The 17,853-nt window shown below is 30.9% G+C and overlaps 9 protein-coding genes across 9 annotated transcripts; 4 read left to right on the top strand and 5 right to left on the bottom strand.

Moving 5' to 3' along the window:
• Positions 1-297: 297 nt before the first annotated feature.
• On the bottom strand, positions 298-3,811 carry TVAGG3_0984140 (VPS8 subunit of corvet complex family; the record flags this gene model as incomplete). The annotated part of the gene is made up of 1 exon (XM_001579406.2): positions 352-3,804. One exon carries the CDS (start codon positions 3,802-3,804, stop codon positions 352-354), a length of 3,453 nt encoding a protein of 1,150 aa, XP_001579456.1.
• A 643-nt stretch (positions 3,812-4,454) lies between these two features.
• Positions 4,455-4,628, top strand: TVAGG3_0984160 (uncharacterized protein; the record flags this gene model as incomplete). The annotated part of the gene is made up of 1 exon (XM_001579405.1): positions 4,455-4,628. The coding sequence occupies one exon, from the start codon at positions 4,455-4,457 to the stop codon at positions 4,626-4,628; it is 174 nt and encodes a 57-aa protein (XP_001579455.1).
• Positions 4,629-4,766: 138 nt separating this feature from the next.
• Positions 4,767-5,194, bottom strand: TVAGG3_0984150 (uncharacterized protein; the record flags this gene model as incomplete). Its single annotated transcript, XM_001579404.1, has 1 exon — positions 4,767-5,183. One exon carries the CDS (start codon positions 5,181-5,183, stop codon positions 4,767-4,769), a length of 417 nt encoding a protein of 138 aa, XP_001579454.1.
• Positions 5,195-6,628: 1,434 nt separating this feature from the next.
• Positions 6,629-8,041, top strand: TVAGG3_0984170 (ankyrin repeat domain-containing protein 61 family; the record flags this gene model as incomplete). Its single annotated transcript, XM_001579403.1, has 1 exon — positions 6,629-8,041. The coding sequence occupies one exon, from the start codon at positions 6,629-6,631 to the stop codon at positions 8,039-8,041; it is 1,413 nt and encodes a 470-aa protein (XP_001579453.1).
• Positions 8,042-8,181: 140 nt separating this feature from the next.
• TVAGG3_0984180 (protein ubiquitination) lies at positions 8,182-8,754 on the top strand (the record flags this gene model as incomplete). The annotated part of the gene is made up of 1 exon (XM_001579402.1): positions 8,182-8,754. The coding sequence occupies one exon, from the start codon at positions 8,182-8,184 to the stop codon at positions 8,752-8,754; it is 573 nt and encodes a 190-aa protein (XP_001579452.1).
• Positions 8,755-9,344: 590 nt separating this feature from the next.
• On the bottom strand, positions 9,345-11,207 carry TVAGG3_0984190 (uncharacterized protein; the record flags this gene model as incomplete). Its single annotated transcript, XM_001579401.1, has 1 exon — positions 9,533-10,906. The coding sequence occupies one exon, from the start codon at positions 10,904-10,906 to the stop codon at positions 9,533-9,535; it is 1,374 nt and encodes a 457-aa protein (XP_001579451.1).
• Positions 11,208-11,302: 95 nt separating this feature from the next.
• On the top strand, positions 11,303-12,760 carry TVAGG3_0984200 (dolichyl-phosphate-mannose-protein mannosyltransferase protein; the record flags this gene model as incomplete). The annotated part of the gene is made up of 1 exon (XM_001579400.1): positions 11,303-12,760. One exon carries the CDS (start codon positions 11,303-11,305, stop codon positions 12,758-12,760), a length of 1,458 nt encoding a protein of 485 aa, XP_001579450.1.
• A 70-nt stretch (positions 12,761-12,830) lies between these two features.
• TVAGG3_0984210 (A-type inclusion protein-related family) lies at positions 12,831-15,158 on the bottom strand (the record flags this gene model as incomplete). The annotated part of the gene is made up of 1 exon (XM_001579399.1): positions 12,831-15,158. The coding sequence occupies one exon, from the start codon at positions 15,156-15,158 to the stop codon at positions 12,831-12,833; it is 2,328 nt and encodes a 775-aa protein (XP_001579449.1).
• A 1,290-nt stretch (positions 15,159-16,448) lies between these two features.
• Positions 16,449-17,825, bottom strand: TVAGG3_0984220 (uncharacterized protein; the record flags this gene model as incomplete). Its single annotated transcript, XM_001579398.1, has 1 exon — positions 16,658-17,752. One exon carries the CDS (start codon positions 17,750-17,752, stop codon positions 16,658-16,660), a length of 1,095 nt encoding a protein of 364 aa, XP_001579448.1.
• Between the last annotated feature and the right edge of the window lie 28 nt (positions 17,826-17,853).

Consider the following 17,853-nt stretch of genomic DNA (forward strand, 5'->3'; position numbering starts at 1 on the left):
AATATTATCGATTATTATTATATTGGACTGATTCATTCTTAAAGTAAAAGAGGAAACAAAGAAAAGGGGATCATGGTATTTCCATTTCATTTCCTTTTTATATAGCTAATCTATCCATGATACATAATATTGTTTGAGTCAAAAAAGTTAATAAAGAAACAGAGAAAAGAGATTCACTTTGTGTTATGAAAGCCTCACAAACTAATATTATAAAGAAACAAATGAAAAATTATGTTTATGAATATTTTAGTCATTCATAAACTAAATAGAGAAACGAAGAAAAGAGATTCACTTTAAAAAAATTTGTACTTTTTTTAATCACAAACAAAAATATCACAAAACAATTAATAATTACTTTGGAATATTCAACTGGAATAGAGTACCAATAGAAGTTACATCAGGTTTAGCATAAGTAGCTCTTTCTCCATCCAATTCCTGAACGTGTGCAAACATCAAAGAAGAACTTGAATATTCACATTCTACGTAATCAGAATACTGAGGTTTAATTTTCATGTTGAACATTCTCATCATTCTATTTATGTTTCTTCCAGAATTAACATCAGTACTCACGACATCTTCCTGCAAATTGTTGTTTCCTGATCCAGAACAGACAGTGCAATACTCGTGATATCCGCATTTCGTGTTTTCATGAAGACAATGTCCGCATGGAAAAACTTTGAAGGGACTATACGCTTTAAGAAGAGGTTCATGACATATAGCACAAACAGGTTCTCCACTAAATAATCCACCCATCCTTTTATTGTCACTTTTTTCAATCAATTTCAAACAGTCGTCAATTAGAATTTCCTCGACAACTTCATTCAGTTTCGTCTGGTAATTCAATGATTGGAAGATATATGACAATGCAGAATGATAAATATGTCTTGGTAATGCACTGAAGAAAAGTGACAAAATTTTGAACGTTATTTCTGAACCAATAATTGAGAGACTTTGTAAACAAAAGTAAGAGAAAATCAATGTCAAAGTAACCGCTTTTTTGTCACTTTCCTTCATTTTAGAAGCCAAATATAGAGGGAATTGGAAACTTTTGAAGACTTTCTGCCATCTCTGTATGTTATTTTCTTCTTTTGATAGTTCTGACAACAGGGAAACAGCAATTGTCACTGCTTGCATTTGTCTGTTTACTACTGATGAATCAGACAATTCGTCGATTGATTTGCAACCATCGAAAACAGGAATTTCGAGGAGATCCAAGAGAGAAGACTCTATTTCGGAACCGATTAATTCAACAGCTTCATTATAAGAAGAGTTATGTATTTGTAGACGTATTTCGCAATCGATTCTTCCCCATTTCTTTGCTATTTTCAGAGATTTCTCGAGATCGATTGAAAACTCTTTTTCTGCATCGATTTCGAGTCTGTTTTTCAAGAAATGAACAGCTTCTTGTGGAGAATACTCGCAGAGCATGTCCAAGTACTTGATATTCAAGTCTTTGTCGAAAGCAATGTCGCCGACAACATCATCCAAACCTCTTAAAAACACAAAAAGTGTTTGTCGCTCGAGAGTTTTGATGAAATATTCCAAATCTTCTTTGAAATACTTGTAAATCACACGACATGTTTGCTGTGCATCGACAACAAGTAACCCTGAAATGTTCTCGATAATGGATGTTCTCAACTCATCGTGATCCTCTAAATGTGCATTTATGAAGTCAAAAACTGTCACTTTTTTGTCAGATGAATTTACAAAACTTCCAACGATTACTGAATAGTTTTTAGACTGCATGAACTTGTCCAATGCGATATTGACGAATCCACGTGATTGGCAGAGTTCCTGGAGAGAGTTGAGAGGAATTAAAGTTGGAAAACGATCAAGAATTTTCGAAAGTAAAAATTCTGTGGAATTTTCGTTTTCTGAAGACACAGAAATGTATTTGATCACATGCTTGAGTGCAGCAGTGGTCGGAATAAGTGTCTTGTCACGTTCGTAGTAAGGAATAATAGAAGAAAGCATCGGTTTCGCGATTTCGAAATTATATTTCTCCAAAACACGAAGGAAAGTGTCAATTACAGGGGCATAGCCAAGTTCCTTTTCTTCTGATACAGGAATCGGACAAACTGAAAGAATCGAAGAAATATATTTCGGACTATCTTCTAAACTTGAGTTAAAAAGGGTCTGTAGGCGACCAAAAGACCCATCATTGCCTGGATATAACAACCAGAGTGATACTGATCGCTTGGCGGCTTTGTTGTAAAGATTTTGATTTTCATCCAAAAAAACTTCACGACAATAGTCAATTAAACGGTTGTTCTTGTGGTATAACTCACATGGGGATACGAAATCATCGAAATATTCTGTGAAAAGCCGCTTTTGGAACTTAATTAAGTTATATTTCAAAGCAACTTTGAATATTTCGACTGTATAAGCTGGATCCAGCTTTGGAGTGAGTAGTTCTTCCTCGGCGAAGTCAATCATTTCAGAGGATTGTGCTAATTTCAGAAATTGTTCAATAAATGCCGGAGTTAGCAACGATGAGACCTGTTTTACTGTTGATCGTAGTGTTCCTATATAGAAATCCATACCTTTGCCAACAGCTGTGAACAGATCTGCCGCTTGTTCGAGAATCGAAGTCATTTTGAGGGAAGCAACATTAGCAACTGCAGAAGCAACAGCGTCGTCGATCTCTTCATCGGTTCCATTCAACAGATAGTGCTTAAGGAACTGTAAAACGACAAAAGATGTGATATCTCTTAATTGTCTTCTGCATTCTGTTGGGTTTTTCGGAAGTCCGACTAGATCTTTAGCCAGTCCTGCATCTATTTCTATCAACAGGCGGAAGGCTTCTGCGAAATTCAGCGAGTTTACTAAAGTTTTTATTTTTCCTCGCCAATCTAGGAAATCTACGAGTAAGCAGCCAAACCGTTGGACCAAAATCATCTTATCGTCGTATGGCTGGATGTAGCTGGAACTGACAGAAGACTGATATAAATCATTTGCAGGGATTTGTTGGGCAATCTTACCATCAAATGAGACAATGGTAAGCTCCCCACCATCTGTAATACATACGAAGAGTCCGGATGCAAGGAATTCGCTAATTACGATAGTTCCGGAATTTAATTTGTGAGAACAGATCTGTGTGAACTTCTTTGGACCTGTAAAGCAGAGTAGAGTAAATTGGCTTTGTGTAGAAACAGTAAGAACAATCTTTTCTTCATCAAAATAGTGATCAATCGAAATTTCGTCTTCATACTTTGAAGATTTGGCTGTAACGGCAAGAGTATCGCCGTTATATATCATGTAGCTCGTTTTCCATGAGATAAATACTGCATTGAATGGATATCCTTGCTTCATTGTGATGATATTTGTTAATTCTTCATCTCCTTGTATTAAAAATGTTTCCGAAATTGCGAAATAGCCCATTAATTGGCGTATTTGGATTTTACTGACTCTGCCTGACTCATCTCCTAAGAAAATTTCATTTGGAGTCCATCCGTAGTGTAAACATACGATTTTCTTATTGAATCCTGTTGAAAAATTTTTAACAATCTTAAAATCCATAATAGACCAAATCGAAATGCTTCCGTTTTCGTGCCCTGTGATTACATATTTACAATCGCGTGATATATCAATTGCGGATAAAGGAGATGACGGAACATTCTCTAATTTGAAGTCTCTGCATATTTCTGTGTTCGTATTGTAGATAAATGGCACTGGAATATCCGAAATGAAAGCTAACATTGTACCAGAACGCGCACAACACTTCAAATCGTTTATTCCAACTGCTTTGATGTGATCTTTAATCGCAGGCAATGGCTGAATCTTGTAATAATCAAGACTCTGCATTTTCCTTGCGATATCGTATTTTGACAAATGTAAATTATTTACATGTCAGATAAATTTATGAGATTTTTCTAGGTTTGAGTGATAAACATTCTATCTATAGGGTATTTGAGCCATAAACATTCATTTCATATGTATATTATGGTGGAATATGAAGAATAATGAACTAATTCTATATAATAAAGATGATTTATAATATTATTTAGAGTTTTTTATCTTTATCATATCAGAAAATAATCAATTTGGCATAAGTAATACTAAGAATGTAGTGATAACATCATAAATGTCATATTTCAATCAAAATTTTATCCGTTATTGGACAAAATACTGTCAACTAATAATAAAATCATATTATTTAGTTCTAAAAATGACAATGGAATGTAGATTGAAAGGCTAATAATCAAAACGAAGTATTTTATTTGTGATAATGACATAAAAAGATATGGTAATATAACAAGAAGTAAAATTATATCATAAATAATTCTATGGATAAGGTTGCAGCTCCTTTACGAGATGCTGTTATCATACTCTTTTGTCATTGAGAACCGATTTTCTGAATCGTAGAACAAAAGGATGGAGATGTCATCAACATCCTTAATGTCTGGGTTCTTTGCTAGCTCGGGGCGGTTCTGACGGTAAACTTGCATAAATTTATGTCTAGGAAGGTTTCCTTGCTTATGGAACAGGCCTCCATTAGTTTGGGTGATTCCAAGGAGCTTGGCAAACACATTGCCGTTAACTTTGAAAACATCATTCGAAACCCATTTAACACCAGTGTATTGATAAGCATCTGGGAACGCCTTAGTGATAAGGAGCGCATGATATAATTTCACCGGGAAAAGTCTATCTGTTCCATTTCTCTTTTTGAAGAAATTATCACAAAGATATCTAAGAGAGTGTAAATCAGAAGTCCATTTCTCGCGCGGTATGAAATGTAATTCTATTCTGTGTGTTAGTTGTTCTAGTTAAAAAACTTGCTTTGAGTCTTTTAAATTTTCCTCAAAAAAGATAAAAAAACTCAAAGACAAGTTAAAAAAATGTACATACGGGTTAATACAGTTAGCATTAGGATCAAAACTGCCTTGCACAGGAGATTCTGGGAATGGCTCTGATGGCTCCAAGAGAGGAATTGATGGAGACAACTGCTTTTGGAAATTTACAATTGGCATTTTGAAATTACGAAGCTCTGGGCATGTTGTAAATATATCTGGGAATTTTTTAGGTGGCTCCTTTTTAATTGCAGGGTGGGGCAGAACAAATGAACCTGAAATTTGCCTAATTGGTGCATTAAGAAGTTGCCTGTTAGGAAGTTGGAAATTTGGAATGGCTGGATGCCCAATCGGGCCTCCTCCGATTGCCATGAAGTGCCTCTTTTCCGCCATTAACAAAAAATATAGGAGCCTATTTAAAAAATTCAAGCCCGGCATTCAATTTTCAATACCCCTAATTTTTTCAATTCGACAGGGTGATGAATTTATACATTGCATTTGATGCAACCATTCCCTCATTCATTATTTTATAAAAATATTTTTTAGGGGCTTTTTACACATTTATTACTAAATGCGAAAAAGGTTCAAGGAACATAACCCACTATAGTAGTAGTATTTACTGTTCGACTCCAAGTCATTACATTCTTGAAATTGGCAAGGATCTTCTGTTATTTAATTTTTGGAAGAAAGTGTCAACCCGCGGCAATGTGTAAACCATTCAATTCCGTTGTACAGTTCAATAAAAAATTCTTTGACTATCACAGCAATACGTCCAAATAAAATCTTTAAATGGTAGCTATTATATCTACTTTTGGTTACAATCACTAAACAGAAATCCATTATGTTTCTGATAAGCAATTTTTGGAAAATTGATGATTGCCCACTTTCAAAATACGTTATTGATGAAATCTGTTTTCGGGAAATCAAACTATGACTGTTGTACAATTATTATTCTGATTATCAACTTGATCAACAGCAAATTTGAATTTGGCCTAATAAATAACCATCGATAACACTATACGTAAATTATTCCAAACAGATATAGTTTACAAAATACATCTTTTTTCATCATTATGGAAATCATACTCAAAAATTTCCAAATGACGGAAATCAAAAACTTGTTTTTAATATATTTTCAAGATATTTTAAGCTTTATTTTCGAGAGTATGCATTATTCCATCAGAAATATTCTAGGTCACCGTAGTTTTATCATTCTTGATTAAAAATCCGTCTATATACCTTCAAAAAGCCAAACTTAGCAATAACTTTGAACTTGAAAAACTATTTATGAATCCAATATGCATAAATTTATCAATATAAAATATATATTTTTTAATCCATCTATAAAGCAATGAATTGTTTATATATGTGATAAACTAATCAGTGCTATTTACAAAGGATTCATTGAGGACCTCTCAATTTAGATTTTGTGATTGCATTATGCCATATCAATGCAAAGGAGGTTTCAAATCATAAAACATTCATTTACCGAGACATGGTATTATTATTCTTAAGCTCCAAAAAATAAGAAACGTTGAGTGGACTTTTTTTGATATCCCCACAAAAGAAGGTAAACTATAAAACTCAGTTCACTTTTTTAGAATTGATTAAAAATTCGATTTCTCTCTTTATTACAATAAAAAGTGGTAAATTTACAAAAAATCACAATTGCTGACAAACATTAAAAGCTCAATGTAAAAATAAGCTAGAAAACATATTTTAAAGTTGTCAACCAAACAGTTCAAGTTTTAAACTTTTTGTATGTGTTAACAATTTCCACAAATACCACAAACAAAATTTCAATATTATAAAAAATCCAAAAACATTCATTATTCAACATGACTGATATCATCACTAAAACCATTGCTAAAGTAGCTGCATTTCAGCAAATGCATGGTGCAAATCCAATTAGAGTATTCATTAATGATCATATGTATAATACTTTTACTAACATTGCAGGGGCGATTTTCAATTTTGTGAAAGATCAATATCTTTTAAATAAATGCCAGGAAGAAATAAGATTCAAAGCTCAAGTAAAAGAATCAAAAACATATATAGTTCTTGAAGAGATTTTTCAATTACAAATACCTAAAAATATAAAAGATAGTGTTGTCCTTGACTTCCTGGAGCTTGGAAAGAAATTAAAAAGCGATTTGCTGATGTCTATTTATATTGATAGATTCGAAAAAAGAGAACTCACTTTAGAAAACATACATAGAACGATCAAATTCAGTAAGTACATTGGATATGACAGCAAGATATTTGCCTTTATATGCCAAAAGATTAATTCTATTGATACAGATGACCTCAGAGATTCTGTTATTGTGGCAGGCTTTGATTTTGCAGAACGATTAATGACTCATTTCAAATATTGTAACATTAGTTCAAATGATTTAATATTTTCTATTGTCAATAAAGACCATTCATTTATTGATATTCTATCTAATCTCAATGCCAAATACATTGAAATTGAAGATATTTATGAATCGCTCAAGACATTTTCAATAATAGATGACAAAGATTTAAAGAAAAATATTCAATCATTAATTATCACAAAATTCAAGACATTTCAAGATGGAATTGAAGATAAGGAACAAGAAATTAAAGAATTAAAAGACAAAATTACAACGTTACAAGAAAAATATACTACAACATTCAATGATTTAACTAATCTTAAAGTGGAAAATATGCAACTTAAAGAAGATAACTCAAAACAAAGTGATGAAATAACAAAATTGAGGAGAAGAAATAATCATTTATGCATAGAAAAAAAGAGCATTGGTGATGAACTGGCTAATATGAGAATTGAAAAAAAGCAACTTTTAAAGGATTGTTCAATTCTAAAAGAAAAAATTGAAAAGTTGAAAATTGAAAAAGAACAACTAAAAAATATTAACTCAAGTCAGAGCGATGAAATAACAAAATTGAAGAGAGAAAATATACAACTAAGCTTGGAAAAAAAGAGCATTGATGATGAATTGGCTAATATGAGAGCTGAAACAACACAACTCAAAAATTTTAACTCAAATCATAAAGAAAAAATAGAAAAATTGAAAAAAGAAAAAGAGCAACTCAAAAATGATAACACATGCCAATGCAATGAAATAACAAAATTGAGGAGAGAAAATACACAGATTAGCTTGGAAAACGCAAACATAAAGGATAAATTAATAAGAAGAGAAAAAGATAATATCAAGATTCAGAAAAAAGGAAAGAAATTGCAAAAATTCAATCGGATAAAACAGAATTAATTAAGAAAATTAGCAGTTTGGAGAAATCAAATAGTTTAAATGAAGGAAAAAGTAAAAGCTTAGAGATTGAAAACAAAAAACTTCAAAAAGATATTAGAGAATTAAGAGATTTAACATACCTTATAACAAAATATGCATTAATGTTAAAAAAGTTAAAAAACCAAAATCTTATTGATCTCATTGGTCGACATTTACCTAAAATAATAGAAATTAATAATATGGCATTAGATGAATCAAAATTTGATGATGTTTATAATCTGATTAAAGAAGCTTCAGATCAAAGAGATTTAGCAACAATTCTTTATTATCATTCCGAACTTTCCTCAACTTTACAGCCAAAAATGGGAAATCATAGTATTTATTTAACATCAGCTTGTAGAGGAAATATCCAACTAACAAAAGATTTTGTAGAATGTGGAGCAAATATTTATCAATGGGATATTTGTGAAGATACTCTAATCCATATTTTTGCCGAGAATGGATATTGTGATGCCTTAAAATATTTTATGAAATATGAACATGATATTAACAAACAAGATAAAGATGGAAACACTCCGCTTCATTTGGCAATTCTGAATGAAGAATATGAAATTTGCAAATATCTATGCAATTACTCAGGCATTAATAAGAAGATCAAAAATAATGAGAAAGAAACTCCATTAGATATTGCAAGGCGTCTAAACTTAAATGACATCAAAAAGATGTTAATATGAAATCGAAGAATTATTTTCCATGTTTTCTCGAAAAATTTCATTTACACAAATATATTTTCATTCGAAATCATTCTTTGATCAATTAACATGTGTTCAGATGTATCAATATCATTCATAATCATTTCAAATATATTTACAAATGTAAATATTTACAATTAACCAAAAGCTTAGATCAACAGCTATTTGTTTCTGGTGAAATCTAGAAAGACAAAATTTGAATAATCGCATATAATAGTCAAGCAAATTGCTAGTATTTGTCATATAAATATAAAGTCTTTATGTCTATTTTTTTTCTCTCATTCATTTAAACTATTATTTATGATAATTGTTAGCATCATATTAGCATATTTCAATAATGTATCAACAACAACAGAACTCAAAAAAAAATTTAATAGAGGGTCTGGAAAAACCCCTTGGCACTGGAAAAAACAGTTGGCACGCAGTTTTATGGGAAATTAATAATATAAATATGATGTATATAGAATATATATGTAGAATATATCAAGAGATTATTTGAAAGCTTTTCGCTTACGTTTAAAAATATATTTTTTTGTTGTAAAAAATCTGACAAAAAATTTTTGTATTTCCAGCTGAGTATCATTTTTATGGAATCTAAAATTAAATATATAATATGAATTCCATAACAATATGAATACATAACTTTTTTTGCCCTAATTCTGGCTCTTTTATGCTTACCAACTGCTTTTTCTTGCCGCCAACCGTTTTTTCTGGACACTCTAATTATATTTACATATATAATTTATATAAACAAATAATTTTAATCCTCTACTTGAGGGTCTTTTGCTAAAATTGAGTCATTTGCCTTCTCAAGTTCTTTTCTTGTATCCTCAACTATGTCGTCGTATTCGTCATCAGACAAAACATCTTTGTGCGAAATTCTTTGGAACAAAGGACTCATTTGTTTAGTAACAAACCTTCTCAGAGACAAAGGATTTGCTTTCTTTCTTGTGTGGACGACTTTTCCATCTTCTCCAACTTGGACTTTGAATGGAAATTCTTCTCCCCACAAATCATTTCCTGATGGTTTCAGATCTCTCGATTTTGTTCTTGATTTCTTCTTTCTGATTCTATTTCCATTCTCATCGATCTCGTATTCATCATCATCTCCTTCATTTGATGACTTTTTGTTCCTTTTTTCGAATACTTTAGCTCTAATTCTGAAATTTGACATCGGAATCAGACGATATTTCAAAATTGTGCGCTTAGACTTATATTTTTGTTCTTCACTTTCTTCCTCTTCATCATTTTCTTCATCATCCTTGAAGAATTGACTTAAATCTAAATTTGGATCTTCTTCTTGATCAGATTCCATGTATTCAGTAACTTTTTCAATATCAACAGTACCTTTGCAGTATTTCTTGAAGTCTTCGAGCTGTTTTATTAATGTTTGAATGACATTTTGCTCATGTAATTTCGAAAGTTTGTTATTTATATCGGATTCGACTTTCTTTTCATGCTGAGTTGAGTATTTCTGTAAATCACTACTAATTGCTGTTGTTTGCTTGAGAAGTTCGTTTGCTTGCGTTTCCGGTTGAAGAAGATTTACATCTCCGAATTTCTGATTGTTTAAATTTACTAAGTATTGATCACATTTCGCAGCAACATCGTATTCAGCAAGAACATCAATAGAATAAGAGTATTTTTGGGATATTAAAATATTTGCGATGTTTTGCATGCTTTGCTTTTCGCGACCAAGAGATTGACTGCATTGCTCATTGAGTAGACTAAATTTAGTTGTGTATTGAGCTTTTTCATTACTAAGCGGTAGATAAATGCTAGGAGCGACGCTGGCTTTCGCTTCTTCAAGTTCCTTATCAGTTTTATCAAGCTCATTCATCAGGTATTCAACTCTTTTGGCTAAGTCCATTGCTATGTAAGCATTACTTGATTCACCGCCCAAATACTGAGAAAGCATCGATAAATATGTATTAGTTTCTCCTAAAGTAGTATCAGTTGTGGAATATTCGTTTTTCGATTGATTTAAATCCTTTTTGGCTGTTTTAAATTCCTGAATTGCGTCGATCGATTTTTTCTGAATGTATTCTTGCTCACTATAGTTATTGCCTCCTCTATAGTAAAATTGCTTGTACTGATATGTGCCTTTCGGGTACAAGCAAGAATACCTTCTCATTTTCGATAGAGAAAAAAACGAAGAATGTAAACTTCTCAAAAAATCAAAAATGAACGGGAAATAGCCTTATGTTATTCAGATCCTTTTGAAGATATAATAGCTATAATTAAACATGTGTAATGAATCTGTGATATCAATATTGATTTATCTGTGTATATTTTGATATAAAAATTGCGAAAATGCATAAACGAAAAATGTTAGTGTCAAAAATGAACATACTTATACAAGATTAGTAGAGAGATTCCTCAACAAGCATATACTAAGAACATTGATTTCAGCATCCAGAACAATAGTCCGAAATTTCATTGTACATTTGCATTATTTTGATTAATATTAAAATTTTATCATATTTATATTATCCAAATCTTCTTTATTATTGAGATTTTTGAATTTTAAATGAGTGACTCAAGCGATATTGAGTCACTCCCACATTCTTCGGGAATACAAAACCAACGAGGGTTTAATAAACTCAAGCAAGTGTTAAGTCAAGTAATTCCAAAGCGAAATACAAAGTCTTTCGACTTAGATTCAACAGATGCAATTTTAGTTTTATTATTCACAGCAATAGGAATGCTTACACGCGTTTTTAGAGTACAAGCACCAAACACAGTTGTATTTGATGAAGTTCATTTTGGAAATTTCACAAATTGGTATTTAAGAGGTCAATATTTTCACGATATTCATCCACCATTAGCTAAATTAATCATGGCATCAGTTGCTTCTTTTGCTGGATATAAAGGAGATTACAGTTTCGAAAAATTAAATGGCCAAAAATATCCTTCTATGACATACGTCGCTTTAAGACTGACACCAATATTTTTTGGTGCAGCATGCGTTCCGATGGCGTATTTAGCAGCTCGTGCAATGAACTGCGGACATTTTACATCTTTTGGAGCGGCAACATGCATTGCATGCGAACTAACATACATTATAGAAGCTCGACATATCCTAACAGACTCTATTTTACATTTCTTTTCCATGTTATCCATTCTTTCGATTTATATTCACGATAGATACGAAAATTGGGTTTCATTTCTTTTCATGTGTACTTCATTAGGATTAGTAGCGTCATGCAAATATACTTCTGGAGGAATTGTCCTCTTAGCTATTGCAAAACAGTTTTTATTAAAAGATGACATTGAATTCAAAATAATCCGTACTGTAATTATTGTTTATACTGTTGCATTCGTTCATTTCGCTATTTTTGCGATTCATTTATCTTCTTTACCATATTATCCTGAAAATCCAAACGTTTTGATTCCGAAATGCATCAATGAAAGTCTTATAGACAAAATGAACCCAGATTGGGAGCTCAGGAACAAAGCAAAGCCAATGATTTTCAGAATAATAAGTTTAATACTTTATATGCAGTTCTCAAACTTCAATGTAGGATATGGACACCCATACGCATCAAAGTGGTACCAATGGCCGCTATTTACAGGCCGCTGGGTCCTCTTTTGGACCGAAAATGGAAAACATTTAATTTGCATGGGGAATGTCCTTATTTGGTGGCCAGTTTTCGGATCGATAATAGGTTCTCTTATTGCAAAGTTCTTCAATACACTGGATGCAGAGGGTTTGGACATGTTATTAGGTTATCTTTTCTCTTTTCTTCCATTTGCATTAATTCCAAGGGACTGTTTCCTTTACCACTACGCAATACCTCTTATGTTTGGTATCTACGAGCTTGTAATTCTTATAGAAAGGCAGTTTTCACCTGCATTTACTGGATTTCTTCTTACTTTGATATGCTTTTTAGCAATATTCGGTTTCTTCCTTTGGTGTCCATGGGTTTATGCTCTAACAACACCAGATTTTGAATTTATGGTTTGGAATAACAAATGGAGATATTAAATTGTTTTTTTTTTTTATTTTATTTTGAAGAAAATAAATTGTAAAAGATATATTTATTTTAAAATTAACATTATTTTCTTGTATTTCGATTTCGCTTACATTCGACAACGGCGCCAGTTCCGCTATTACTGTTTGTGTCATAAATTACACGTGAAAATTGAATGTTTCCATTGCCACGCCATGGTGGCCTTCTGATTGTACCAAAGCCATCAAGCGCTTGCTCATTATGAGAATCAGTAGATTGTCGCCTTGTTGTAGAAGAAGATGATGAAGAACGAGAATTAGTATATGATTGCCTTGGCGTAGAAGATGGTGAAGATGAACTAGAAGCATCCGTCTTGTGTCTTCGCGGATAAGTTGAATTAGTTCGATTGTAATCGCTTGGTGATTCTCGTTCAGTTTTTGAAGTGTTGATTTGCGAATCTTCAACTCTCGATTTTTCCTTCAATAAATTTTGACGGAGATGTTTATTTTCTGTTACCAATTGTCGATTGATAGAAATCAAATTTCTGTTTTCTTCCTTAATTTTTTCCATTTCATTTGTAATGTTAGGATCAGTATATTTCTTTTGTATTCGAACTTGTTTATTTATTTTAGTTATTTCTGTCTTTTGCGATGCTATTGTAGACTCTAAGCTTTTGATATTTTCTTCCATTGATGCAATTTTGGATTGATATTCTTGATATAGCTGTTTAAACCTTTTATTTAAAGCAAAGGATTTTTTGCGTCTTTCTTCAGTCTTATCCAGTTTATTTTGCAGTTCAGCATTTTTATTTTTTTCGCTTTCTAAAAGTTCCGTTAGACCATTAACTTCTTTTTCTTTATCAGAAAGTTTGTTCACTATTGATATATTAACATCATTTAAACTTTCTAATTGTGTGGAGTAACTTTTCTTTTCGCTTTCCAATGCTTGAATTTTATTATTTAGATTATTAACTTCTGACTGAAGTAAATTAGATTGTCCGGTTTCTGTTGTTAAAACTGAAAGTTGGTTTTGTAATTTTTTAGAATTTTCTCTTTCTTGTTTCAATTGGAAATTCAATTTTTGATTTTCTTCTGAACACTGCCTGATTTTTTCCTCAAAATCTGCGTTGTTGCTTGATATATTTTCAGAATTTCGTTTTAGTTTCTCCAATTCTTGCAACAGAGCGGATATTTGCTTTTCAAACTTGTCTTTTTCTTGTTTCATAGCGGCATCAAATTCATTCTTTTGTCTTTCTGACTTTTCTTTTTCTTGTTTCAAAATTGTATCCAAATCTTTCTTTTGCTTCTCTATCTCTGTTATTTTAGTCTGAAGATCAGATATTCTTTGTGAAAGTTCAAATTGATCTTGACTATTTTGCTGAGTTATGGTTTCTTTTTCCTTAATTTTATTATCCTTTCGTTCCAATTCCTTGTCTTTAACCTTGAGTTGTTCCTCTGATCGTTGCTTATATAAACGAAAAGAGTTTTGGTAATTTTTAATTTGATTTGAATTTCTGATCAAATTATTTTTCAATGTTTGTATTTCACTTTCAAGTTCTATTATTTTGCTTGAATTTTGTGATTGAACACTATTAAATTTGCTTGTCATTTCTGATTGTTCTAATTTCTTTTGCATTTCTAGATTTGCAATTTGATTTGTTAAAGCTGTGATTTGCTCTTTATATTGATTTGGATTATTTTCCTTTCGTAAATCTTCAATTTGCTTTTCGATGTTATTTCTTTCGACTTCATGCTGCTTAGTAATATTATTCTTTTCATTACGTAAACTTTCGTTTTCTTCTTGTAGATTCTCGTTTTCTTCTTGTAATCTTTTTATTCTTGCTTGCAATAGTTCTAATCTATTATCATTTGGAGAAGATTGAACAGGTGCAACAGTACCGATCTGATAGTTTGGAGAAATAATTCTTTTTTCCTTAAGAATCTGAATAACTTTAGTTGAATTATTCTGCTTTGCGCAATCAATCGGTGAGAATCGAAGTAAGTTATTATCGTCATTAAAATCAAGCTTTTCAGAGTATTTTGCGAGCAAAAATTCTAAAGTTTTATTGCAATCATTAATGCAGCAAACGTGTAGTAATGACAAATTCATGCTGTTTTTTGCTGTGATATCTATATTCTTGTTTTGAACTAAATACTCGATAATTCTATTGCCATCTTCCGAATTTGCTAGTGCTGCTAAAATTGCAGGGTTGTTGCCATACTTATCTACAGATCGGCATATGTATCGATTTTCTTCTACGAAATATTCAAAGATCTTGAATGCACCTTTAATACATGCATATTGAAATGCGTTAATTCCTTTTTCATTTGGTATTGACATTGAATATTCAACTTCTTTTAATTCTTTAATGGATTCTAAATCTTCTTTATCAATAAGCTTAAAAAGATCATCATTGTTATCAACGACAGACATTTTAGGCTGGCATTTTTTTCAGTCAAAGTATGGAAAAATATTATTTTGCAATTAGATTAATAAAGTTACATATTTCTGAATAAAATTTCTCAATAAAAAGCTAATTTTCAGATTTTTTTTTCACTTTTTTTGAAATGTTAGACCCACAGACTTTTAATTACTCTTTAAATACATTGGATAGATATATGTTAAACTTTTAATCACATTTACTATCAAACGGAGGGTATTTAGTGAAATTGGTGAAAAAAGATATTTTAATATCATCTGGACTAATAAAATTCTTTATGCATACATTCGCTATGCTACTTTTTCCAAATCTGAGTTATTGAACGCAATCTGGGAAAATTCTGAGAGGTATAAGAACGAAAACAAGAGTATTGTATGCTCTTAATAGAATTAAAGCAAAGAAAGACATTTATTATTCTATATTTTCAATTATCGACTAGTTTAGCATTTTCATGTTGTTATATAATAATATAAATATAATTTCAAAATATAACGATCTGGTATTTAGATTTGTTTAATATTATCAGAGTTTAGTAAAATGCATGTTTAAAATATAATATGCATGCCTTTAGCATTTAATTATTAAAATAAAATATATTATAAGAAAAACGTAAAAACAACAGAAATTGTAATGTGCTTAGACCTTAGAGGTCATGGTAAGAAAAGTTAAATGAGTGTATTGTAAAATAAATGATAAATTTTTGAAATTTTATACGGAGATATCAAACAATCAGGAAAATCATCTTAGGGCAACCGTGATGGATATACTGATGAAACTTTGCAGAAATGAAAGATCTAGATGATCTTTAGAAATGGGGCCATTAGCATTAGAAAAATTGAGAAAATTTCAAAATCATATGAAATTTCAATATCAAATCAATTTTAGATATGAATGATATCAATCATATTGATAAATAAAAAAGTGGCCGTTTAAATTTAGATAGTGCACGTTTAAAAATAAAATTCAGAGATAATTCAAATGATAAAGGAATATATAGACTATATCCAATGTAATAATGCAAAATAATAATTCAATGCTTCTCAATTCAATAGGACATTGTGAAGTGTGCAAAAATTTTGCAAAAAATCGAGGATTTGTTTACTATTTTATATTCTCTATGCATACCATTATTTGAACCCAAAACGATTATTTTGAATTGAAAATCACGTTGAATGATTTCATGACATAATGAATGATTCTGACAATATTTAATATGACATATGTATAAATTTCGTCATATAAATCGAAATATCATATATTTATTAAATTTGGGGAAATATCTTATCAATTTTAGAATTTTTATATTTCAATTAATATGCTATTACTTAAATCTATATTGTCATTTTAGCTATCAACCAACACGCGTGGCTGAGTCATTACTTGTTAATAATAAGAGCAAATGAAAAGTTAGTGAAAATACATCACTTTTAAAAATATTAGTAATGTTATAAGCATAATTAGTTTTTAAAAACAAAAATTTATAAAAAACAATTTAATTTTCGACTTCTTTGCTATTAATTACCTTCCTCATTCTTTCAAACAATTCAGATTTCCAGTATCCGACTTCAATCATCGACTTAACAATGATGGAATTGTCAATTATTTCTTGCTCTTCAATAATTTCATCGTTTTGCGATGCTTGGAATTTTCTTTCAACATAATCATATTTCCCACTTAATTTATTTGTAGAAATACATTCACATATAATTTCAGGTAATTCAATTGCAGAAATGCCAGTATTTTCTTTAATTTCGGATACTGCCATACTAACATAGGATGATAAAAGATGGGAAACAATGTTCTTATTTATCTCATTCTTAAGACGTGAAAAAGATGGTTGCATATACATGGAAATATAACCCATAGGCGACATAGAGTTAAAACCTTCAATAACAGCTTTGTACTGATGATTCTTGAAATTCATCATTAAATCTCGAAGTGGTTTGTCTTTTTCGTCTTCTAAGCAGCTCATAAACTCTTCAAATAGTTCGTTGTCATCTTTCTTGAGATCCCATGAAGCCAGAAAAGAGAATCCGATGATATAAAATAACTCCATATGAGTAACAACTGTAATAGGTGTATTTTCGATTTGCATGATAACATCATCTAGTATTTCGATTATATTTCTAAATTCGGAATTCATAAATGATAAAACTGTCATTAATTCATAATTATTTGCTTTTTTAGCGAGAACATATGATTTCCTAAATTCCCCAAGTATCATATGCAATACTGCTCTTTGTTCATAATACTTATCTGAGGAACTTGCACTACTTCGGATTCTAATATCGCGTTTATAGCTCTGAATTGCATTCCAAAATCTAAGTTGTCGTGTTTGTGCGGAAGCTGTTACAGAGTAATCAACTTCTTTCTCTTTTAAGCGGTAAATGTCAACTTCTCTTCGAAGACTTTTTGTTTCAAGATCATTTTCTTCTTCAAGATTGCGATTTATAAGTGGACCGCGATAATTTCCTTCATATAATCTTTCAATGAAAGATAAATGCGAAATATTGCCGATTGAAGCAAGATATGATTTTAATGCTACATAAACTTGAGTTTTAGTGGCTTCTTCCTTCGAATTTTTCATTATATGAAGTTGATATTTCCATATTGCAGGGAATTGAAGATTTTCCAAAAATGCGCTGGCAATATTATTTTCACTAAATTCCATTTTATGAAACCAAAATA

This window comes from Trichomonas vaginalis, chromosome I (assembly GCF_026262505.1).
Source record: "Trichomonas vaginalis G3 chromosome I, whole genome shotgun sequence".
NCBI classification, from domain to species: domain Eukaryota; phylum Parabasalia; order Trichomonadida; family Trichomonadidae; genus Trichomonas; species Trichomonas vaginalis.